This window comes from Drosophila willistoni, chromosome 3R (assembly GCF_018902025.1).
Source record: "Drosophila willistoni isolate 14030-0811.24 chromosome 3R, UCI_dwil_1.1, whole genome shotgun sequence".
NCBI classification, from domain to species: domain Eukaryota; kingdom Metazoa; phylum Arthropoda; class Insecta; order Diptera; family Drosophilidae; genus Drosophila; species Drosophila willistoni.
Window position 1 is genome coordinate 19,427,646 of NC_061086.1, and position 26,696 is coordinate 19,454,341.

Genomic DNA, 26,696 nt, shown 5'->3' on the forward strand with positions numbered 1-26,696 from the left:
GCTGACCCACACTTTTTTGTCCGAGTTATGCGCACATTTTCTGCGCCATTCATTGTTAATCTAACTATATATATGTACATATACATATATATGTGCGTTGCCCCATTTCCAGCTGTTGTTATGTATTTCAACTCTCTTGCTCTCTCTCTTTTTGTAATTCCCTTTTCAAATTGTTGTTGTTATATTAACCATTTACCATCCTGCAATTAGACATTTGGGGCAATTGCTTAAATTCTCCAATTGACTTTGTATACCAGTTCTATAAATAGTAAACAAATATAATTATACAAATTTAAGCTGCGGAAAGAATCAGACCAGTGGAAAAAGATGGTAAAAAGCCAAGTTAGGATGTGGTTAAAACCATTTGTACTTGGGCCAAATCTTACAAAGCATTCTAACAACTAAAAGAATGCCTTAAATTTATCAATTCTAGTTTCCCATTTCTTTTTCAATTCATAAAATGTTATTAAAATCGTTTCATTAAGTATAATCTTAAGTTAAAAATAAAACCCTGAAACTTAATTTTATTATTTTTTAAACTTGTAATTCTTGTTAAACTCTTCATTTGAATAAAGTTTCCCTTGCTTGTCACAAAACTAAAAATCAAAATGCTTGAAATTGACTTTATCAGAAACAAGTTTTGTCATATCTGACAGGTTTGTTTTTTTTTTCTCAGTTGTATTTCGAACGATAAAGCATTATCTATATGACAAATGAACTGCTATCTAGGTTAGAGACGGAGGAATGGTGGGCAGTAGAAGAGTTCCCTCTATATAATCGTTTGAAATCTCGTGACTGGTTTAGCAAGTTAAAAAACAAAATGCATTGGATCATCGTGAGATTACTTAGATCATTGGCATTGTGCATTCAGTCATCATTGTTTCCATCATCATCATCATCATCATCATCAAGTGCAGTATCTACCTACTGATTCTGAGTCATACAAATAGTTACTCCTTGTTTACATATTAACATTTAATGACATTAGTCATGGAGAGTTGAGATTCTATAAGTGTATATGAGAGTGTGTACGAGTAAGTGTGTGTGTGTGTGTGTGTGTGTTTGTATTTTCTTTTCTCAAGCCAAACAAAATCTAATGAGACTAGGCAAAATGTCAATGCGGATAAATTGCCATCAGCCTTTGTCATCAGCAATTTAAGGGGATGCCTACATAAATGTATGTATGTATGTCTAACAATCAGTCTGTCAGCCAGTCAGTCAGTCAGTCATTGGGTCCCTGTATGTGTAAGATTTATCGCACATGATATTTGTTGAAATGTTGAGATAAAGATAGACACAAACACACACACACACACACACAGAGAGATACTTACATTAGGCCCTTGTCAGCAGATTTGTTACAGCTGAGCTGAGCCAGAAATGAGCAAACAAACAATATCCCAACAATGTCCTAACAAATGACTCTAGAATCTTGACTTTAAGCAAAAGTCACTTTGTGTGTGAGTATGATGGGTTATTAATAATAGCTTGTCCACACTTGTAGCTCCAATTCTTGTCGATTTTCCTATATATGTGTACATATATATATTTATATGCTTTTCATATCAGCGACAAAACGTCTGAATGTGAAATGAAAAATATGAAATACAGAAATCATTACGAATGGGCGGCAAAGTGTAGTGTATATGTGTATGTACATATAACATAAACTATTTACTGATAACACACACAGTATATAAACACTCACACTGAGTGAGAGAGAGAGAGATTAAGAGAGTGAGTTGGGTAGAGCCTCAGAACGGCTGAGCAAACACTTGCAAACTCAAAAACGACGGCCACTCGCCTGTTTGTAGATAAAGTATCTACAAGATACAATTGCTCTGGCTCTGTCTTTGAGAGCCAGTTTGTTTCTCTTGCGCTCTCTTTCATTTAGTGTTCGCTCTCTCTCTCTTTTTGTCTCTCTTTTTCGCTCCCTCTCTGATTGTGGCTGGCAAGTGTTTGAAACTCGTAGATTCTGTTTTTTTTTTGTTTCTTGGCCCGAAATTCGTTTCGTTTTTAATTGTTTTCAGTTTTTGAATTTAGTTGTTTTTGATTTTCACATACTCGCGCACTGATGTCGTTTCTGTTGCTGTTGCTGCTCGGCAAAACGCTGGCAAAGAATTGTTAAAACTTAAAAGTTGAAATTGAACACATAAATCTCTGCGTATATATATATACATATACATATATATATGATATATGAGTTTCTATATGAGAAAATAAAAAATAAATGTGAGTGCGTTATATGAGAAGTTTTTGGAGCTTGCCAAGTGGTTTATTAGAGCCCTGCACTTGACTTATTTGTTGTGTGTGAGTGAGTGTATTTCGTGTGTGTGTGTGCGCTTGTGTTTATGTGTTATATTGTGGCGCCCGGGGAATTTAAATGCTATAAGTATATGTACATATAAACATATATCAGTAATGCTGATCAAGCAACAAACAAGCTTTTCAATTGAGCAGCAACAAAATATACTTATATAAATCTTTTGAATTGACATTCAACCTCTTCTATTCCCCAACCAATCTACAAACTCTCCGCCCCTTTTCCTCCCTCTTTGTTAAGTGCGGGCTTTTCAAAAAGTCGCGTGTCACCAGCCCGCAGAAAAACCAAATGTACTGCCTTTGCCATATGTTAAAAATCACTTCTAAAATAATTGTTTCAACCACATTTCCTCACTTTTCACATTCAATTTTTTGGTTTGCCCTTTCATTATTATTTGTTGTTTCCCAGCCTTATCGAGGGGAGAGAAAAAAAAAGGAAAGAAAACCAACAACAACACAGAAACCTTATCGCATTTGTCGTCTCCGTTCGAGTGATAAGTGCCCCGCTGACAAGGAGATAAGTTTCGCTTATATACAATGAAGTATTTCATTTAGTTTTTAAAGTTATACATAAACATATATGTATTTTCCAAGTATATGGAATATTTTTGGTTCGTTGTTTGCTTGCTGATGTCTGGAACTTGTTTGATAATGAAGAATACTACATATATAAATATGTATATATATATATAGAGGTAGTATATGCCGGAAAGGTGTTGAATATGCAATGAATTTTGCTGAGTAAAGTCGACTACAGAAATGATGAGGTGATATTCTACAAGACAGCGACTAAAATCACTTCACATTCAAGTATACAATGACTTAGTCTAATGTAATTTAATAGTTTAGTTTAGTAAAGTCATTAGCTCAAAAAGTTTGTCGATTGCCTTCGTTTCCATTTGTAAAGGGTTTCAAAGGGAAAGCAAGTTATTACATTGTTATAATCTAGTTTTATTTATAGAACTTTCTTGGTAATTCCATAAGCCTTTCATATTTTGCAATAGCAATAATATCCAGAATTATGTAATTACATATCTATATTTTCCATAATTCATAAAATGGTTCAATACTCAAAGAATTTATTAGTCGAAAGAGTTTTCTATTCAAGACGTTCGTTTATAATAAAATATCATTTAATTTAAGTGATTTATTCAAAACTATTATCAAATGTACATAGTTTATTAAGATTTAATACTCTACACAGTTAGATTTATTAACAGTTAGAGTTTTAAAATCAAACAATTCAATATTTTAAAGAATTTATTGTATACATATTTACATAGATATATGTTTATACAAACTGAACTATCTAGTAAACTATGCACTTCTAAGACTTTAAAGTTTTTCTTTTTTGGTGATCGCAATTCGGCAGAAAAATATCTTTTTCTGATTGATCAATCAAACTAAACCTAAAACTAAACTTTGATCTAGCAAGATTTGTAAATCTTAAACGAAAGAAGAATAATGTTATTGTAAAGGACTTCAGAATATCTGGTTCAGAATATTAATTGATTCTTTTATATTCTTGAAAGTAGGTTCTATCTAAATTAAAGACCAATTCAATTGATAATTTAAAAATAGCAAGATCTAACGTGGAATTATAAATGTTTAAGATGCCAAAATAAAATTCTATATATACATAGTTTTGATTAGTGCAATTGTATGTTGTTAGCATATCATGTCATTTATTTTTGGTGATTCTGATAGAAAGTCCTTGTTCTGATTGGAAAGCACATTTAAATTCATTATAGAGAAGCCTTCGTTGCAGCTGTTTGTGCATTCATCATCATTAACACATTTTCGGCTTGAGTGCATCAATGACGTTCATGTCGTCGTGGTCTTGGCTGTTGCTTCGTCATCATCATCATCTAGTGTCGCCTATTTTCTAATCTAAAAAATAAATATATATTTTCCACTATATATATTTGTGGTTTTTTGTTTGGTTCTTTCCTTTTTCTTTTCTACATTGTAATTTTCTTGTTTTTCGTTTCAATGCAATTTCAAGGACACACACAGCCAGAATAAATGTCGAGCACTTTGCGTGATGTGAAGAAGGCGTGGCATGGCAGCATTTGGCTGTTTCTCCTCCTTCTCCGTTTTCTACTTTTCTGGGGGCATAGTTTTTGAATAGTTCTAAAGTGCAGTTTTTTTTTTGCCAAGTTTTGTTTCTAATGCACTTATAGTGTTTTTTTTTTGTTTTTATTGAGGGGTTTTTTTAACTTGGCTTTAACGCCATTTTGGTTTTTCAGTTTCCTATACATGTTGTGTATTGTTGTGTAGAGGTATATAATATTCTTCTACAAAATATCATTAAATTAATTAATTGAAAAACTCAAAATGCCAAGCGCGCAAAAGCAACTGGTTCTCAAAGCTTTCAAACTCGTTCTACAACAGCATCTGCTGCTAAAATTTATATTTAGTTTTATATTTTCGTTTAATACGATTTATATAACTTTAACTACGTGTATGTGTGTGTGTGTGTGTGTGTCTGAGAGTGTGTATATGCTTGTATTTGTTGTTTACTAATTTCTTAAGTGAATGCAAATTTTATATTATTTTTTGTTGTTGCTAAAGTTGCTGAAATCGTGACAGGTGCCATAAAATATCTAGAGACCAGCAGACGAAGGCAGAAACAGAGGAATGCAATAACATAACATACACTTGCAAAAGTATCTTATAGTACGCATTTGGATTGTCAATATATATATGCATACAGATATACAAATATATCTATCTACTACTGTATGTATGACTTCTTTCATTGTCATTGTGATGATGATGATGATGATGGTTGATGGTTGTTAGTCTCTCTCTCTCTCTCTCTCTCTCTCCCTCTGCCTGTTTGCCAGTTTGACTGCGTTTGTTTTATTTTTCTGCTTTTATTTCTTTCTTCTCTTCGATTTATTGCTTATTTTGTTTTGTGGTCGTGGCTGCTGCTTAGTGAGCAGAAATTTTGTTTTAATGGTCAAGGTCGTTTGCAGTCAAAAAAAATCACACTCACATAGATCACATACGTATATGTATGTGTGTAGGTATATGAGCCCACAGCTAGCACATTCAACAAAATATTTGTATAATTAAACGCCATTTTAAACAAATAAATATGCGTCGCTGTTGTTGTTGTTGTTGTTGCGTCTTGTCGCATTTTTAATTAGCTATGAAATCATAATAAAAAAACAACAAGAAAAATTTAAAAAACCGAACAAAAAATTCATGCATAATTGAGCTGCAAGTTATAATTAAATTTTTAGATTTTCATTGACGCGTGCATTGAATAAAAAAATACTTTGGAAAACTTGCTGGAATTGTATTTAAATATGGGGATTTACAACGATTAAAATCCAATTACAACATTGAGGTTTAAGCTATCTATAACTGTGTTCAAATACATTCGTTACAGATCTTTAAAAATCAAATCAAAGTGATCATAATGTTATAAGCAAAACGAGAATAGTATTGGGTGAACAGAACTATAATTTTATGGTTTTTGACTATTTTTGTACTGAATGATTATGCAAAAGATCTTTTATAAATCAATATGATTGTTCCAGTTTTTGATCGAAAACAGCTATAACGTGTTTATGTTAATATTTGCATCAAACTCGTTGCAAAAATATGAATTTAATCAAAGCAAATTATGTATATTGTACGAGCAAGTTAATGTTAAAGTTTATTTCTTCATCATATGTACATATATTATAGAGATTTTGTTGTGAAAGAAAAAAGCTGCAGCTGCAGGATAGAGAATCCATAGTTAGCCTAAATTTTTCGTGTTTTTACCCCATGGCCGGCCCTATTATGTGGGTTTTCCGGGTGGTAACATTTCTATGGTTGCAGTTTTTGAACTCTCTATGACCCATCTTCCTTTTTCTTATGTATCAAGTGATTCATCATGTTTGTTCATTGAATTTTTTCTATCATTCTCCCTAACACTCGGTTCACCACTTGCAATCTCTCTCTCTCTCTCTCGTACATCTAAAAATCTATGTTTATTCAATATTCTCACCAAAACAAATTGTTGTAATTAAGTGTTATCGTCTGCTCATTTGCCTGCCTAATTGACCTGCCTGACTGCCTGCCTGCCTGCTTGCCTAATGTTGTGCCAACTCTTGGTAAAATCTTCTACAAATGCCCGCCATCATTCCATTTAGCCCTTCTTCCTCTGTGATACTCCTTTACCTGTTCATGCCTTTAGCAATTTCCCGCCCCCACGACCCTATCTCTCTCTATCTCTATCTCTCCTAACATCTCTCAAGAATTCGCTCATTCTGTACAGCCAACAACATTTAAAGTGCTTGTGTTTATCTCTAAATGTTAATCACATGTGTGTATCTAATTTATTTTACTTAGTACTTTCAAAATGCATTTTCAAAACTTTAATTGATAATATTGAATACAAGATATCGACATAACTATACAATTTATGCCTAAATGTTTACTATATGTATGTATATTTTTATATTGCTGCATAATTCACTCATGAATATTTTTTTCTTTTTCTTTTTTTCATATAAACGTTTACAAAAAAACAAAAACTCGCACATTCCACCACAAAACCACCAAAAAATATATACAAAACAAAAAAACAATATCAATACAAAAAACAATAAATAAATAAATCATAGAAGGACCACACATATATATATATAGGATAAATATATATTAATATATATATATATATAGAAAAGTCTCGACGCCGAACTGTCACTGAGAGCTACTTTAAGATCACGGATTATCCTGACTAATTGACTGGCCGCATAAGCATACTTGCTCTGTGTGTGTTAAAAGGCAAATGTGTGTGTGTATACGTGTGCGTTTTTGTATAATCAAACATCATTGTTAGTAACGAATAACGAAGGACACGGACACAAAACAAGGACCATCCTTTCGCCAATCGCCACAACCACAACCACCCGCTGCCCGCCCGTCCGATCGCTCGCTCGCTCGCCCGCTCGTTCGTTCGTTCGCCCATCATCAAGTCAAATATCATCATCATTTCAGATGACAATTGCGGATCCATCCAGATAAAAGTATCTTTCAAACGCATTTCGCGTTCGTTTGATCAATCGCACCAAAAAACATAAAGCAAAGAATAACAAAAACTCAAAGTCAAAACCAAAAAAAAAAACCAATCGAAAAACTAAAGAAAGCTTAGTTAAATAGAAGCTTTCTCAAAAAAAAAGAAAAAAGAAACACCACAAATCCAAGTCAAAAGTACGAGAGACACAGAAACAGAAACCAAAAGCAAATCATCAGTCAAACAGAAATATCCCCCATTCAGTCGACACAAATCGAATCAATAAGAAATACAAAAAAAACAGCCAACATTCAGTTAAAAATGGCCGAAGACGCTACCATGGAGACATGTGCAAGTCCTGAAATCGGCGATTCACGCAAAAGGCCACTCGATTCCGATCCGGAAAATGAACAAACTAAACGCTCACATTTCAGTTCCGGTAAGTTTTCAAAAAAAAAAAAAAAAAAACAAAAAACCAAAGAAATTCTAAATCCAAATCGAAAAAAAAGAGAAACCATAATCAAATCCCAAGAAATTCATGTCATACAAGAAGTAAAAAACAGAAAATGTTATAGTAAAATAATTTCAATTTCAATCGCTCTTGCATATGCCATTATCGTGCTCTCTCTCTCTCTCTATTTCTCTCTCTCTCTCTCTCTGTCTATCTATGTCTCTTATCTATCCTATAAATAACTCATTGAATTTGTTTTTTTTTTCGCCTAACTATTTACCGATCGTGCCGTTGTGTGTAAATAAATATATATACTATATATAATTGTATATTTTAATAAAGTCATCATATTGTTGCTATAAACTCCCACCTCATTCTCTCTCTCTCTCTCTCTCTCTATTTCTCTCTGCCTTTCTTTGTCTAACTATTTGTACCTGCTTTTTGTTGTCGTGATTTTGAAATTAATCAACTTAATTAGCACGTCAATTTTCATGGCAGTGCCCCAAAATGTTCATGATGTCACATTTCCATTCAAAAGGGGCGAAACGCAAGAGAGGAGGACAGACATTTTTTATTTGATTTGCAATTAAATGGGTGGACAAGAAAAAAATATATAAGTATACAACCCAAGAGCCCAGTTGCAGTTGTGCATAAAGGAGAGTGGAAAAGGGGACCTAGTTGCCGTGTGGCACTTTTCTGACACCTACTGGCTCCTGATGGCACACTAATCTCTGCGCAGATTGCGGCGCCGAGACATCCTGGGCCCAGTTTGACCCAATTTTAGCCAATATGACCTCGTCCTCCCCAGCCAGTTTGCCAGTCAGTCAGTCAGTCAGTCAGTCAGTTGGCCGCCTTGCAATTAGTTGCAAGTGCATCTCACCCCTTCCACTTGTTCCATCACCGAGATGCTTCAATTGCTTACTGAAAAGTATACAAATGAATGACATTTAAGCAGCTCAAAACCTACTTTCATAGACAGCTGATTTTAGGGCCTCACTAGGTCGCTAACATTGCCATTGACGTCGAGACATCTTGGCTATTGAAATGCAAAGTGTTGAAGTGATAGAGATTAAAGTGTATTCGTGTGTGTGTGTGTGTGTGTGGATTTGAATGAAGCTCTTCCAATGGCTGAGCCATTGCCAAACCTAAAACCCATACAATATTATTTGACCACGAGCTATTAACTAGTTGCTTTGCATGATTTGTGTGACTCGCTTAAAACCAGCTGCTCTCAAGGTGAGCCACGATGACGACAACGCAATCAAAATGGCTTTAGACATACACATATAAATACATACACATATGTATGTATGTAGGTATCTAGTCAACTATGTATATGTAAATACCTACCTGTATTTAGTACCTGTCGTCGTCGTCAACATCGTCATAGCAAAACGTAAGATTGCTATTCAAAGAGTCGTTTGATATCGCCCCCGCTCCAAACTTTGTTAAGTCTGACAGCTTGGCGTTTGATATTTGGTTATATGGTTAAGATATCAACAGAGATAACCACATTCTCGCCTCGCCCGCATAGGCACAAGAGTTGGCTTAGATAGCTCAGTTGGCAAACGTGTTTGTTTTTTCATTTTTTTCTATAATTGCCCAACGACTAAACTCTCTGATTGACTTAACTGAATAAACTATACCTATAAATAGTTACAAATTTAACACCTTCAAAGTAGGCAACGAGTCAAAACTTTTGCTATTACATTTCAAAAACCAAGCGATGGTCTAAACAAATTTTTTCGAAATTTATTGTTTATGTGTTTTTTATTTTATTTCGGCAAAATGACAATATGTTTGTGACAACTGAAACAAAGATGGGTAATTGTTACATTTGCTATATATTAGAGATTTATTTGCTTGTCAAATGAAATAAGACATTGGGTAAGCTACACGATAATAACACCAATAGATTGGTCACTATATCCTATACTTTAATATAATAAAATTCAACACCAATAGAAAACGTCTTTAAACGTTATGAAAGAATATGGGACTGGTAAATATGGGTAATGTTATTAGAAATTTGCTTAAAAACAAAATGTCACTTTCAAAGGCTTAATTTTTTGTTGATCTCATTAGACATACTTAAATAATAGGTATATAGAACCATATTAAATGGCTAAGCTGAGCTTTAAAATACTTGGTCATAGATTCTTATTAGATGTTGTCGATCAAAGGCATATGTAAATATTCTATTCCAAATGTGATAAGTTTAAAACTTATCCATATTTTCTAGTATTTACTTGTCATCGGTTATAGGCGTTTCTGTTTTGGCACCGTTTTTAACTACTTTTCAGACAAAACATTTTATTCTTTAGTTCTTTTAAGTCTTTTAGCAATTGGAGGCTATACTTATATTTGAAAAAGTCTGCAAATTGCTTTGACAATCTATTTTACGTGATTTTGATTTTCTTTTTACATGTATTACGTTTTGTTTATTTTCTGTTTACATTGCTTGTTCTATTGTCGTCTTGCTATTTGTCGTTTTGTGTTATCTTTTCAGTCAATTAGGTTAGTGTTTTTCCATTATGGAATGTTTGTTACTCTCCTATTTGGTTATCCAAGTTCTTGCATAAGAAACAAAATGAAAAAATGTACGAAAAATTGCTTAAATGATATATGTAGGTATTAAGTAAACTGCAATATACACAGACATACATATAGGCACACACACACACACTTGGACATGTGTGTAGCTTCTATATGCTCAGCTGCTGCTGCTGCTGCTGATGTTGCCGGTGCTGCTGCTGTTGTCATTGTTATTAATTAACTACCATTGATGTATACACAAATTTTATTTTATTGTTGCTCATAGAACAGGTCCCTCAATATTATATATGTATGTCTGTTTTTCTGTTGTCGTATCTAGTTATATGTTTCTTCTTCTCTCTTCTGTTTTTTTTAGAGTTTTTTCTCTATATGAGTATTGAGCACATATTGTTGATTAGTTTTCTAAACAATATATTTGTTTAGCTGTCTTGGCAGTTATTTATTTTTGTTATTATTTATGGCTGACAAGTTAAACAACAAAAATATAAAACTAAAGGTTTTGCAGCCAAAAAAACAATTGAAAACAGAGCTCAAAAATGGTTTCAATATAGGGAAAGAGAGAGAAGCAGAGAGATGTGGCAGAAAGGAAGTAAGAAAAGAAGGAGAGCAAAAATGCGTCAAGGAAATGCAGTAGAATGAATAAAAAAGGGGGCGGGTCAGCTTTTTCTTTTTTGTTGTTTTCTGTAAGGTTTTTGGGGCTCGAGCTTATGTAATCAATGCTGCCAGCTGGAAAGTAATATAGATAGGGGGTGGGTGGGTAGTTGAAGCATAAAAGTCAAGCTGAAAACATATAAGAGAGGGAGACTAAGAGAGAGAGAGAGAGCTGCTCTCAGACACAGTTGACAATATGTGGTGGGCAAGCGGTTGACCTACTTTGATGACAATGCGGGTGCAAAGTGTGTGCGCGCGTGTGATTGTATCTGTGTGTGTATGTGCCTGAGATCCTGCGCAGTAGTAGTTATCCGAGATGCGAAATCATTCAGCTGCACTGCAGCATTTGGCGCCATTGCAGCAGCCACTCGGACCACACGGACCAACGTCCTTGAGGCGGCGCACATGTCAGAGTAAGCCAACAACAACAAACTGGGTTGCCCTGGCCAAACACTTACCTCACTCAAGTGCGTTTACTGCCTAAGGGCTGGCTGGTCATTCTCACACTATCTCTCTCTCTCCCTCTTTCTCTGTATACCTTTCTCTATATTTCTTCCGTTTTCTCTTGGCTTTTATCTTCTCTACCTCTTCTGGTGTTGTTGTTGTTTTGGGGTTACCTTATTCTTAGGTATAGTTCCTATTGTTGTTGTGCCAAGTGGCTAAGCATAGTTGGCACACTGTTCTTGTTGTTGCACTTGTAGAGCATCTTCTCTGTAGCCTCAAGTGGTCTACTAATAACTCAAGAGGTTACCCACCCCCAAACCTTCCCCGTCAGCGAGCTGCTGCTGCTGCTGCTGTGACCAGTGATTATGGTGACCTGAAAAGGAAAAAAAAGGAAGCAAATTTATCAACGCCCAACGCTTGTTAACTAGAATTTTGCTTTCGTTTTCATTGTCCCAAAATAGGGTCATTCATTCTCCACATGATTACGTATACGCCATGTATATACCATGCAGTTGCATTTAGTCGAATTAAGGGAATTCCCTCAAAATTGTCTTTAATTAAATGCGTTTGGAATGCCAACTAATTGACAAAAACAAAAAATCAAAGTGGCCGTGTCAAGAGCGCAGAAAACGTGACACGTTCACACAATTTTGTTGTTGTTGGTCTGTGGCAGTTGTTGTTGTTGTGTTTTTGGCTCTTGGTTCATATTGTTGTTCACATGTTGCCACAGCAGTTTCTATTTTTGTTACTTTTCGACGCCCCCGTCCTACCAACTCTATAGATATAAGAGCATACTAACATACAAACATATATGTATTTATATGTATATCTGGTGTTTTTTTTTTTTGATAATGGCCTGACATAAAATGAAGTGAGGCAATCATTGACAACGAGGCACCATTAGATCATAAGCGAACACATACACAAACATACTCTCACATGTTTATACGGGGAGCGAATGACAGATCAACGAAGAGAGAAAGAGAGAGAGAGAGAGAGAGAGCGTAGAAAGAGGGGGAGGTAGTGCGAGAAAGAGAGTAAATGATGATCAAATATTTCGCTCAAGCTGAAGCTCTGAGGCTGATTCATTTGGCTTATTTTGCTCTTGATCTTGCTTACTCTCTCTCATTTTTTCTTCCGCTCTTGCTCTCTCTCTCTCTCGCTCTCTCTCTGTGTGTGTGTGTATGTCTCTGACTAAATATCTCTATTACTGGCTCTCCCGTCAAACTCTACGCTTGAGTCGCTGTCTCCATTGGTTTTTGTTGCGCCTAACATTCAATAAAATTCTTCAGTGCGGTTTTGTCGTTCGTTTCGTGTGCTCGCTCGTTCGCTACCAACACCAACATCTCAATCACCACCAACAACAACAACACCGCCATTAGCAGCAGCCATCAGCACGACGACCACCACAACCAGCAATCATCATACTACAAAATTTGTTGCCTTTACGCATCCATTTTGTTAGTGAAAATTAAGTTGGCTGTCAAATCGCAAGCATGTTGTTTGTTAGAACAACAACGCCAACAATGATACAGCAGCAACAGCAGCATCAACAGCAACATCAGCAACATCTACAATTGACGCCTTCACAAAGTTTCTGTATGTGTAGGAGTAGAAGTGTTGGGTTTTCATTTTCATTTCGCAATGAAATAATAATAATATAGTTATAATGGTTTATCTCATTTCTCTATTTGCCCTGTAGATAATATAGTACTTGTTTGCACTCACTTTGTGTATGAATGTGTGTGTTTGTGTGTGTGTGTGAGTGTTTGCGTTTGTTTTCTGTTCCAGTTGATCACATGAACAAAAAAAAGGGTGAACACATTGCGTATGCTTAATGTGCGCATACACTTATTGTTAGAGACATATTTCTTTACATACCAATTGACAACTATCATCTTGTCAACCTGTTTTTATCGAACTATTTCAAGGTTATTTCTACATTCTTCAAACAAAAAGAGAAACAAATTTAGCTCAATGTCAATATAGAAAACACGAATAAATTTATTCAAACTGGAAAGACACAGAGACAAATCAGTTAAACTCACAACAACAACTAAAACATTTAAAGTTTGACCTTAGCTCTAAAAAAAAAACAACAAAATATTCAACTTAAAGATCAACAAAAACTCAAATTTAAATTTCGAATTCCAATTGAAATTGAAATTAAAACACAACTATTATCAATGGAATTCTGGCTCATTTACACGAACAAAATCAATTTGAATTTATGTTGTTTATTGTAATTAATTCAAGAGTCACGCTTGCTTGTACTTTACGAATCGAGTAAAAATACCCAAAAAAACTCACAAATAAGTAAATACATATGTATGTATAAAGAAACGTCTAAGTTTCGTAGGTACATACATACATATATAAAATGCGTAAAGCAAACGACAAAACTCTTAACCTTGAAAAAACATTATTTGAATGTGGGCAAACATGTCTCAGTCTCGTAGTCTTCTGTACAGCCTTCTCTCTCCCTCTCTTTCTCTCTAACTTTATCTCTGCCTCGATTGTGTCTCTCTCTCTTTCTCTATCTTTTGCTGTATTTCTCTCATTCATACTCTATAAATAAGTAAAGACTTAGCCAAAAATGAAAAAAATGCTGAAAGCCGCAAATATTTTATTTGAACATTTCTTGGCAAAGTCTTCTTGCTACTTTTTGGCCAATGCCTGTCAGATAGACAACAGATTGCCCAATGGCAATATCAACATTAGCCACATCCAAATCATTCAGCAGCAGTAGCAGCAGCAGGATGATGATGATAATAATGATATACAGTTCCCGTAGAAGATACATTTGGCTATCATTGTGTAATCGAAGTTTTGCTATTGCCAACCAGTTGTTAATTTTTTTTTTCTCTTCTTTTTGCCACTAATGTTGCTTCAGCTAATGCTGTTTGGCAATACACACGCACACATAGACCGTTGTGTATATAGGGAATTACTTTCTGTACAGGTGCCATTTGGGTACGCATTTCGTAGAATTTGTTGTGACTTCCCAATGGTTACATTTAAGAGGCCATAAATCAATTTTAAAGGCCGCCTAACATAAGTGGTAAGGGGGAAAAAGGCATCAAGTCGATGATCTCACAAAAAGCATTTGAATACTCCGTCAATCATGGACACCAAAAAGGTCTATGAGTTTCGACTGACTTCATCTTGAACTTATTTACTTCTTATCTACATATATGTGTGTATACAGAAGGTATCGGGAAGTCGAATCGAATTCTTTATGTATGTGTTTCTGTTGTTTTGCACTTTGCTTTTCGGCATTCCATATAACAACATTCCTATTTCGATTTTGTTCATTCATTCATACAAATATTCATTTAAAATGGCCAACATATCTACATTTAATTCAGATCTCTTTTTGGAGTGTGCATGTGTGTGTGTGTGTGTATGTGTGTGGGATGTTCTCGATTTGAGTGTACATATGTAATTATAGCCTGTTGATCAGATATGGCAAGCAATTTTCCAACTAATTTGAGTTTAATAATTCTGAAGTCCGAAATTTAAACCGACACTCAAGGTTAATTTGCCCTAATAGCTCAATACTTTGTGAGAGATACGAATGATTTCTATTTTGGTTGTTATCAGTAAACCGTTTCCGGTCATTTTAGTTTCGTTATTTATTGAATTGAACTAACATTTGCATAAATATCGAATGCTTTCCATTGACTGCATACACGTACATATAATCGTAATACTTATATTTGTTACAGCTTTAAATACATAAAAAAAAACAAAATTCTTTGTTCTATCTACATATATATATATATAAATTTTTTGTTGTTGTCCAAACTCATTTTCTGTGTGCTTGTAATTATCGAAACCAAACCGTAGCGCAAATATAATTATAGATAAATGCAAACACACTTACAAACAAACACACACACACACACACACACACACACAAAACAGATATAAATACAATTCAATGACAACCGGGAATATTATTATTAAAACAAATGCAAACTATATAAAACGAATATTCTATTTTGTTATTGTCTCATTTTTTTTTTTTGTTTTTGTTTCTACGACTATTGTGAGCCGATGATGTTAGGCGTGCGATTAGCTATACAAAACTATAAACTAAAACTCTACAAAAATACTATATACTCGTAATAATCAAAAAAAAAAATTTTAAAATTATAACAGCATTCCCACAAGAAGTTTGAAAAAACAAACAGACAACAAAAAGAAACTCCAGCACTCCAATCCTCAAATCTTTAAATGTGATAAACTTAAATAAAATACAAAATTTAACGAGAATTTAAAAATCAAAAGGACTAAAAAACAAAATGCAAAAAGAAAATACCAATTGAAAACTATGTTGTGATAAAATATGCTACAAAAGAACTTTAAAACTACAAAATATCAATTTAACAAGCAACGACTGAAAAATCAAAGGCATCGTCATCATCATCGTGGCCATCTGTAATATAAATGAGAGGCGCCACATCGCCCAGCTGGACAACAAGTATTAGCAACAACAACAACAACAAAAACAACTACGCACTCAATCTACAACCTGAACTGAACTCAACAATAATTGAACTACAATTGCTGAATGGTAAAGATTATTGGCATTGTTTTCTATATGTAATAGAGCCACCATCACCATATCATGCATATTTATATACAAATCTCAATAATGCAATTTTTGGATGTTGTGTAACTTTCTATCTCTATATACTATATACTATCTCTCGCTCTTACTGTCGCCCTTATATATATATATATCGTCATTAACTGAATTGTCATATATACATTTATGTACATGGACATCTTCAATACTCAACATTTTTGCCATAGCACCAAACTGCAAACTGCAAAAACTGCGAAATTACATATGAACCATTCTCTCTAACTATCGAAATATTTACATATCAAGGAGCAAAAACAATCAATTAATCAATGAAACAATCAATCAATCAATCAATCAACCAAATCAATCGCGAGCAATATAATAACTATGTATATCCATCAAGCACTTAAGATCGACAGCAAAACTGTTTTTCCAACTGCAACTGCTGCTGCTGCTGCGCCGCTTTTCCATTTCTTTATACTACTTATACAATTTATATATATGTATATATAAATATATATACATATTATTACAAACATTAATCGTTCTACACATTCAATATATGTACCTACTACCTACAGTTGTCTCGTAATTGTTGTTTGTTGTTGTTGAATCTAACAGAAACTCATATCAATATAATGCCAATAAAAAGGATAAAAAACCGAAACCAGAATCAAATAAAATGCATTCACTAAAAACATCTATCAACTATAAATCAAATCAAAACCAACTCTAATCATCTTAAGCAACTATATAACAAAAACGCCGTCGATTTTGTCATCAATCAATCAAACACTTTGTCTATCAAGAACCTAACCTACCAATTTATTGAACAATCAAAAGCCACCTTCACCAACTATTAAGTATTCCGCATCATCATCATGGGAAAGCAATCCTCCAACAAATCGTAATCGAATATTCAGATATCTAACCAAGAAAGACAAAGAAGAACTTAAGCAAGTTGGCAAGATGGACGAAAATTAACGAAATGCCATCAAATAGTAGATTAATGCAATTGTATCTTATCGATTCTTTGGAACTGCCAACTTGTTTAACTTTTTATCAACCTATTCTCGCTCACGCACTCACGCCGCCTACTTAAACACGCCCATAAGCACAATCATACACACAGGCACACTCATTTACTCACTCACAATCAGTGGTATGTGTGATGAAATGTTAAACAAAAGAGGAAATAATTTTTAAAAGCAAATTTTCTATTTCTTTTTGTTTTTTCTTTTCGTTTTACCATATAAAGTTTGATTTTGAATTGGGCAAAGCGCGTAGAATAGAGAATTAAATAAATAAACAAACAGAAGCAAAGCAGCTGCAGGATAATCATTCAAAATAAATTTTAAACCTTAAATTATTAAGAGTTTCTAAGAAAAGAAAAAGATTTAACAATCATAAAAGAAAAGAGAACATTTATTAAAAAACAAAAAAAACGTTTAGTGAATTCCGTCGATAAATTAAACGAAGAAGAAGACTGAAGAATGCAAACAATGGATAGTATTATGAAAGCGGCCATGGAAAGGGCCGTACAGCAGGCAATGCAGCATATAGATATTGATTTCTATGTGTCAGCAAATCAGACAGAACAGCAATATCAACAAGAACTACAGCCATCATTATCACAGCAACTAAGAGACCAACAAGAGCAGCAACATCAACATTTGCATCAGCAACATCTTCAACAACAACAACAACAACAAGAACAGCAACAACAGCAACAACAACATTACGCATTCAGATATCAACAATCAGCAACGCCCACCACACATATGCAGCAATTAGCTTATAACTATCAGCCTAGACATTCCACAACTACCACGACCACGTCGTCGCCATTATCAACACATTCGCTGAACAGCATCAATAGCAACAGCAGCGGCGGCAGCAACAGCAGCAGCGGCAGCAGCAGCAGCAACAGCAGCAGCAAAAGCAATAGCAGTGCCGATTTCTCATTAGCCCTGCATAGCTATAATCCAGATGAGCAATTAATTGCCCAAAATCAACTTAATCTAAATGAATTTCAACATTATCATCAGATGGAACTGGAATTGCATCATCAAATGGATTCACCAATCAGTCAGAATGGCTCCTCGCCGCCTTGTGGTGGTGCCCATACACCGACTTCAATAATTCCAGCAGCTGCGACATCAGTTTCAGCAGCATCGCCGACGGCCACAGCAACGGCAACGGCAATGGCATTGGCAATGGCCAAGGCAGCAGCAGTGGCAGCGGCGCAAGCAGCAGCATCAACTACACCAACAACAGCAGCGACAACTGCACAACAACAATTGCCATTGCCAACAATAGTTAACCATGTGGCCAGTGACTATAAGACTGCCTCCTCCTCATCATCCTGTTGGTGTTACGGTGAGTTTGATTAAGAACAATAAAACAGCAATCAAAAAAAGTTGCGCACAACTTCTTATACTACACCACCATCAAACCAAATCAAATCAAATCGAATCAAAAAAAGTATACACCACTTCTTTATCTCTCTCTCTCTATATATATATATATATAACTATTTGAGTTCGCCTTCAACCAAACAACCAACCAACAAACCAACCAACCAACCAACAGCAACAGCATCCAATCACCACCAACGTCGCCTCATTTCAAAAGCTGCCAGCAAAAGAACTTACAAAAAAATAATATAAAAAAAAAATAAATCAAATACAAACGTCGCCCAAAGAAGCTCGAAACTATAAATAAATTATTTTCCATATAACATTGCGTTAAACCACAAAAGAAAAAATACAACAGTATATAAAAAAAAAAGAAAATCAAATAATCTCACAATACACAACATTAGCACGCATTCTACACACAAAAAAAAAAACAACTAAATAACAAACATATATATATGTAAATACATATACAAATATGCAAAAATCTACAATTAAATCGAAACCACTCACTTGCTAATCGTATGCTTTAACTTTAATCCTTTGGTCGTCGTCTCTCTTGGCATCATCATATATGCATATACATACAATATACATTAGATAACTGCATATGTTTTTTATTGTTATGCAAACTCTTGATTTGTTTCCAACTTTTTTAAACTCAGACTTACCATTTATAACGTTTTTTTAAAAGAAAAAAGAATCAGAGGAAAAATTAAAGAAATTTAAATGAGTAAAGTTAGAAAGCAAAAAATATAATTAATTAAGAGAAACATTTTCGGCTAAATAAGCCATATTAATGTTGACAATTTGAACTTTGTAATTGAGTTTGGATTATTTCATTTGTAACATATTTTGAACGTTGCCCAAGCTACCCTTCTTTCGTATGTACAAAAAATATTGCCTACTTATTAGGGCAAAATGATATTAAGGCAATTATTAAGTATACGTAAACTTTTTTTTTAGCCAGAGAATTCTGCTAAATAAAAACACAGAACGGGTTTTCAGACAAAAACAAAAGATAATTTTTTTTTTAAATTACTTAACCTAAATAGAATTGATTGATTAACTAAGCTATTAAGCATTTACATCAAGACTTTCTGTATTTAAACACTGTTTTTTTTTGCCGGGGAGTAATTTATTTTGTAGAGACAGAAAACTCATTAGGAATGTTCAGAATGTTGGCCCATATAGATTTTTCATTGCTAAAGCCTTTCACACGAGCTCTGTAACACACTCAACTTTAAACAACCAGAGAGACACACACACACACACACTCACTGAAATCCATGTTGAGAAATTGGATTATTTGCATATTTCATTAATATTTTCATGGGGAAAGCAAAAACCCATGTACTTGTTGACGTCTACTGGCCTGCTTGCCTGGATGTATGCCTTAATAATTTGCGTGATGTAGATTGCGCTCTACAAGAATTTTTTTTATTTTCTTCTTATTTCCACTTGCAATCTTTCTCTCTCTCTCTCTCGCTCTCTGTGTGCGCATGCAGTAAAACTAGGCTAACGACATACACATACACACGCACATAGAGTGAAATTAGTCTCCAGTCTCCCTCACTTCCTGTGTGTCCTTTATGCAGAATTCTGTAGCTCCGGCTTCTCAGACTGTCCGGTCCGCAATAAGCTGCCAAGTTTTATTTATGACAGTCACATAATTTAAACTGCAGCTTTTGCGTCAGCAACAACAACAAGGTCCTTAGCATTTTGGTCCTTGGTGGCCCATAAAAACCAAAGCAAATGCCCAGCCAAGATTTGGTGCGCTACTTGTACCTCTTTCTCTCTTTATATACAAAAATGTGTTCGTTTTTTTATGATTGTTTTTATTGTTGCACTTAAAATTGATCGTTTGATGATGGAAATATTTCATACATATATTTTATTGATTTCAATTTCCAATAGAGTACAAATTTTGGCCCAGTTCTCTATGTTGTATTGTATGTTCATATATGTGGGGGCTGTCTGTTAATTTTCCGCTCATTTTGCTTTCGCTTTTTGCAGCCCATTTTCTCGCACATTGAAATACACACAAGCACCCAGATATGTATGTAGAAATACCTTACAAATCGCATTTTCACACATGCATGTAAAGCAGGGCATCGGTCCAATATATTTCATCTTCCCTGCAGCCATCTATTCTATCCTCCTCACTCTTCCACCGCCTCCTGCAATGTCATCACTGATGTTTTTTGTTCGCTGTCGTTTCGCCGCTTGTATCTAATTAGAGAAATACTTTTGAAGGACACTTTGCTTTTGCTTTCGAGTGGGGCAATAAGACACCAAGACGTCGACGATGTCGACATACATTTTGAGCACCAAGCTCAAGGCGGGAGCAAGGGGCTGGCCACTGTGGCAGGGGCCGGGGTTTGGGTCAGAAGTAGCGGGGAGTCGAAACGGCTAAAATTAAACAAAGCGAGTGGCAACGACAACTCAAGTAAGGCATGTTTAGCACATGATGTTATGTGTATGGTGGCATATGTCGGAGAAGGTAGGAGAGGAGGGGGTGGATGTAAGGGTAAAGGGCGGTCGGTCGGTGGGTCGACCGACCGACTAGCCAGCCATTCAGGTGCAATGCGCTTAGATCATTTCTATGATGTTGTTGCATGGTCGTTTTGTGTAATAGAGCGTCTCCGCTTGACACATTTTATTAATTGAAATTTGTTTGTTTACTTGCGTTCGGCCATGACAAGTGACAGTGAGCATTGAATATGATGATCAATGATGTAAAATAAAACTGAATTATGAAGAAGATGAATGTTTGACATTTTTATTGGCTTATTAGTGTTTGGAATTGCATTCGTAAGAAAGCGGTAAAAACTCAAAGAAATGTATTACATTGATCTGCCTATAAAACACTATTAATTAATTGGGTGGGAATTTGATAATATGACAGAAAAGCCTTCACTGTGCTTATGTCACTCAAGTTAAGGTGTCGCTACGGCATATGACATTATTCTTTACCTTCAAACATAATAAACACACACACAGACATATACTCGTTTGTATATTTAGAAAATAATGCATAATTTCATATTTATATATCAATGCTATATAATTTATCAATTGGATATTTTGTTTTTGTTTTTCTCATTTCAGGTGAGTCAGTTTGTTCTGGAATTGAGGTTGAAATTGAAAATAATAACAATAATCATATTCATCATGGTAAGCTTTGTCATACTTTCATTAAATACCATTAAAGTTCATCAAAATTTTTATTGTACAATGAAATAGATAAAAAAAGAGTTACAAAAACTAAAACCGTTTTATGTTTTCTTACTCTATATACATATATAAACCTTGCCTCTCTCTCTCTTTCACTCTTAAAATCTTGGTCAATACCCAATTATTTTATATATGTATTTAGCAAAATTTTCAAGTTTTACTTGAGACGCGCTTTTGAGCTTGACTTACAACTACTCGTACTCTGGCAAATGTTGTTAAGCACATTAACCTCTGAACCTTTGACCAACATTTCTGCTGACTTACATTTTGCATTTGCATTTTGCCCTTTGTTTTGGCCCTATTTCCAAGGGGTGAGGGCAGAATGTGAATGCGTTATAACTTACTTATATAAAACATTAAAGTTTAACTAGATGAGGAGGGGCTGCTAGTGCCATTTAAGTGTTTTTATTTTGTTTTTTTTTTTGAATTCCTTGGCTCATGTGTTTGTGTCGCCAGCATTTTGTCTGTTGCATCTCATTACAATTCCTCATGGCTTGCCAAAACCAACCAAAACTTTAACAATTCCAATTCACAAAACAAGTACAAACCGACAACCATGCCCACTTTCACGCATTATGCATAACAAATGTCCCCCGCCCCTGCTATCTGCTATTCATATTTTGTCCAAACACTAAATTATATTGAGTACAACAACAACAACAACAACACAAACCCACAATCACAAAACAATTATTCATCAAGAAAAAAAACGCTCTATTTCTCCCTCTCTCTCGTCGCTGTTATTATTTTTAATTTGTAACCTAACTAACAAAATGCCAATAAAAAAGAAAAACCAAATAGAAAGAAGAAACAACTAACCACAAATCTTAAAAACTAAAAACGAAACTAAATCCAATTACTAAATTACAATTGATAATCCATATGATAACTAATCGCTTGGTTGCTCTGTGAATTCGTTTCATTTCTCAATGCATTGCAGGCGATTCTACGTATCACATGAAGATTCTGGTGCCGGCGGTGGCCTCTGGGGCCATCATTGGCAAAGGTGGCGAGACGATCGCCTCTCTGCAAAAGGATACAGGTGCTAGGGTTAAGATGTCCAAGTCTCATGACTTTTATCCAGGTGAGTGAGAATGTTTTGCAATTATCATGTGTTGGTCGAAAAATGTAACGTTTTCATCCACATGACAGGCACTACTGAGCGCGTTTGCCTGATCACTGGCTCCACGGAAGGCATCATGACCGTGCTGGACTTTATCATGGATAAAATACGCGAAAAGCCAGATCTAACCACTAAGATCATTGATGCCGAGTCCAAACAGACACAGGAGCGGGATAAGCAAGTGAAAATATTGGTGCCCAATTCCACGGCCGGCATGATCATCGGCAAGGGCGGTGCCTTTATTAAACAGATCAAGGAAGAGAGCGGCTCCTATGTGCAGATCTCGCAAAAGCCCAAGGATGTCTCGCTGCAGGAGCGTTGCATCACAATCATTGGCGACAAGGAGAACAATAAAAATGCCTGCAAAATGATTCTGTCAAAGATTGTGGAAGATCCACAATCGGGCACCTGCTTAAATGTCTCATATGCCGATGTTAGTGGGCCGGTAGCCAATTTCAATCCAACCGGTTCCCCCTATGCCACCAATCAGAATGCCATCAATTCGAGCACAGCCTCGTTAAATGCCTCGCTTAACTCCACGTTGGGTACATCGATTGGCGGCGCTGGCTCCGCATCCAGTGTCCTAGTCAATGGTACTGGCATCAATTTGTCCCTCAATCTGGGTGCTCCGAATCCTGCGCCCAATCTAGCAGTTGCCACACAATTGCTCGAGCATATTAAGGTAAAGTGATTTGGTTCTCTCCATTACTCTAACTTTTTTAACATATTACTTTTTGGATTTCCCTTAGGTTGCCATGCGCGGTTCTGGCTATTCAGAGTCCGCCACCAATGAAGTCTGCGCCGCTTTGGGTGTTCTGGCCAAGTATGGAGTCCTTGGAATTGGAGTTGGCGTGCCACATGCCAATGGTGCACACACCACACTGGGCAATTATTTGGGCGTAACGACGCTGGAACAGCAGACAGCTGCTGCTGCAACAGCGGCCACCGCTGGCAATGTCTTCGGTGCTGTTGGCCAGGTCAATTTGGAGCAATACGCTGCCGCGGCAGCTGCTGCAGCAGCAGCCGGTCGGCCAACACAGTCACAATTGGAAGCGGCTGCTGTTCAATTCGATCCATTCCGACATTTGGGCACAGCCTCGGCGGCTGCATCGGCCACCACGCCCGTCTCCCTGAATAACAATAGCTTTGGCCTAACGGCTGCCACTGGCACGGCCACAACTGCGCAACTGGGCGGTCTAAGCAAAAGCCCAACACCAGGAGATCTAGGTGCCAAGGATTCAAAATGCGTTGAGGTGCCTGAAGTGATCATCGGCGCAGTTCTAGGTGCGCGACCATATTATTATCCTCCCTACTAAAAAACTGAGCAAAAAAACAAAACAAAACAAAAAAAGAAAAACAAAAAAAAAAAAAACCAAAACCAACAATAACCAACAACAACACCGCAACTTTCTCTTCCCAGCACAGCAGAATCAGACGAATTCAGTTATCTTATATCTAGTTTCATTTGTGACATACTCTGCACTTAGACATTCCATTCGAAGTCATAAATCAATCTCTCCCTAGCATTCCAGGGTGTTTCCTCCTATGTAGCATTCCACCACCAAGCACCACCCACACTCTACCACTCTTCCACTCGTCCTCTATTTCATCTCTCTAACCAGTTATCAGTGTAGTTCTCTCAAATAAGAGTTTTCCTGTAGCGAAATTTCTAGTCAAATTCTTGCCCCCACACAAGTCTCAGTCTCTCATTAAAAAATCCATGCACACTTCCTACAACTATTACAATGACTTCACTGTACTTCAGTTTGTTCATTCCACTGTGTTATCACTATACTCCAAGATGAAAGTTCGCTCAAGACAGTTAAAAAATTGCTGTTTATTGTTGTTTTTCCAATTAGCATCGCGGGAAATTAGTAATAGGTTTTTTTGTTAGCATTAAGTTTTAATAACATACAACCACACACATATTTTCATTATTTTTTTTATGTTTAACGAATTTTCTTTCCTTATATTACGAAAAAAACTGGACATATATATATATATAGAGATATACATATGTATAGATACATAACATATCCAGTCCAGACGGCTAGTGCAATTCTTGGGTTACCTTTACATATAAAATCCTACTTATACTATGCACAGAGAGAACGAAAAAAATGATATATACATAGATATTATAAAGATTGATTTGATATTCCCCCCCCTTTGATGATATTTAAAAAAAAAAAAAACACTCGGCATTTAATATTATAGAGAAATCATTTGCATAACATCACAATTTAAAGCTGTGGAATAACAATCAAGGATATAAATTCTAGATTGAAATGAAAGTTATTCTTCCCGCCCCCACCCATGGTACCCGGTCCCTCTGTGTTTGTATATATTATGTAGGGATTAATTTTTTGTTGGATTTATTGCGGAGTTATATGTTTACCTCAGTGTCACAGTTTTTAGGTCGTTTAAGTTTAAGGCGTTTTATATATAAACATACATACATACGTACATATATGCTGCTTCTAACACAACCTTCACATTTCTTTATATATACATATATAACACATTATATATCGATGTAGATAAGTACATACAAAAACATATATACACATAGCAGAGTTTCATTTAAATGGCTATCGATTTCTGATTTTTTTTTAGACGCGTCGTAAGTTTTGTTTTTGTTGTCTAAAGCGCGCACATACACACACACACAACTACACTCGACTATATGAAGTTTTATATATGCATTTCCCCCCAAAATTGATATACTTATACATATATATGTGAAATTTATTTAACATAAATCTGATGCAAATATTCCAGGTCCAAATGGTCGTAGTTTAGTTGAAATTCAACATGTTTCTGGCGCAAATGTGCAAATTTCGAAAAAGGGCATTTTCGCACCTGGCACTAGAAATCGCATTGTAACCATAACTGGTCACCCGAGTGCCATTGCCAAAGCGCAATGTCTAATTGAACAGAAAATCAACGAGGAGGAGACAAAGAGGGCGCGACAAATTCCATTAACCACTGTTGTGAATTAATAATAATAATAATAATCATGATAAGAATATATCCCATGATATATAACAACACATTAATAATATAATACAACAACAGCAACAACAAAAACAATGATGATGCATAATAATAATATATATATACATAATATAAAATATATATATTCTGATCAAGCAAAGAAGCAAAGCAAGCAGCAAGCAAAAAGCAGCAGCAAAGCAAAGCCAACAACAAAACAACCAAAACAAATCTCTTTCCCTCAAAATAAAAGAAAAAGAAAAAAAACAAAACTTCCCCCCCCCCCCCCCCCTCAAACATTTTCACCCTCTTTAAAAAAACACACACACACACAAAACCCATTTTAACGTTTTTCGTCTACAAATTTGTTCGAAATAAACTAAGAAAAAAGTAAAAAAAAAAATTCTAGATAAAAGAAATACCAAGAAAAACTAAACACGTTGACAAATAAAAACACAATAGTAGTTGATTAAGATGAAATATAAAGCAAAAATGTTGAATAATTCATTTTGAAAACCAACAACAAAAATGAAATCAAAAAAAAAAACCAAAAACACTGTTCAAAGCCTTTACCATGAATGATGTATGATAAGTTGCTTTAAAAGAAAATGCCTAGAAGAGAGATTCAAATAATTAACTACTATGTAACTACAATTTTCTTACAAAAACCTATACATACAGTTACACACACTCTCACACACACACCTAAACATTGTTGCATTTGTTTGCCACGCTCTAAACAAAACAAAAACAGAAAACTTAATAATGAACATTTACTTAAAATTAATCAAGTTATTGCTAGTTAAAATAGATAGAACAAACAAAAGGAAAAGCTTAGCAAAAAGAAAAAGAAACGAAGAAGAAAAAAACAGCAGCAAACTGTTTTTTGG

At 35.2% G+C, this 26,696-nt stretch overlaps 1 protein-coding gene across 6 annotated transcripts; it reads left to right on the forward strand.

Moving 5' to 3' along the window:
* The first annotated feature begins 6,963 nt into the window (after positions 1 to 6,963).
* LOC6647582 (RNA-binding protein Pasilla) lies at positions 6,964 to 25,907 on the forward strand. 6 transcript variants are annotated; one of them, XM_047013501.1, is made up of 6 exons: positions 6,964 to 7,778; positions 21,564 to 21,629; positions 22,630 to 22,773; positions 22,842 to 23,494; positions 23,562 to 24,096; positions 25,594 to 25,900. In XM_047013501.1, exons 1-6 carry the CDS (start codon positions 7,661 to 7,663, stop codon positions 25,812 to 25,814), a joined length of 1,737 nt encoding a protein of 578 aa, XP_046869457.1. In that variant the 5' UTR covers positions 6,964 to 7,660; the 3' UTR covers positions 25,815 to 25,900. The 6 variants fall into 6 exon arrangements, with proteins under 6 accessions (XP_046869457.1, XP_015032785.1, XP_046869458.1 ...); XM_047013502.1 differs by lacking the exon at positions 6,964 to 7,778 and adding an exon at positions 12,953 to 13,040; XM_023178834.2 differs by lacking the exon at positions 6,964 to 7,778 and adding an exon at positions 17,454 to 18,414 and having other exon boundaries at positions 25,594 to 25,907.
* The last annotated feature ends 789 nt before the right edge of the window (positions 25,908 to 26,696 follow it).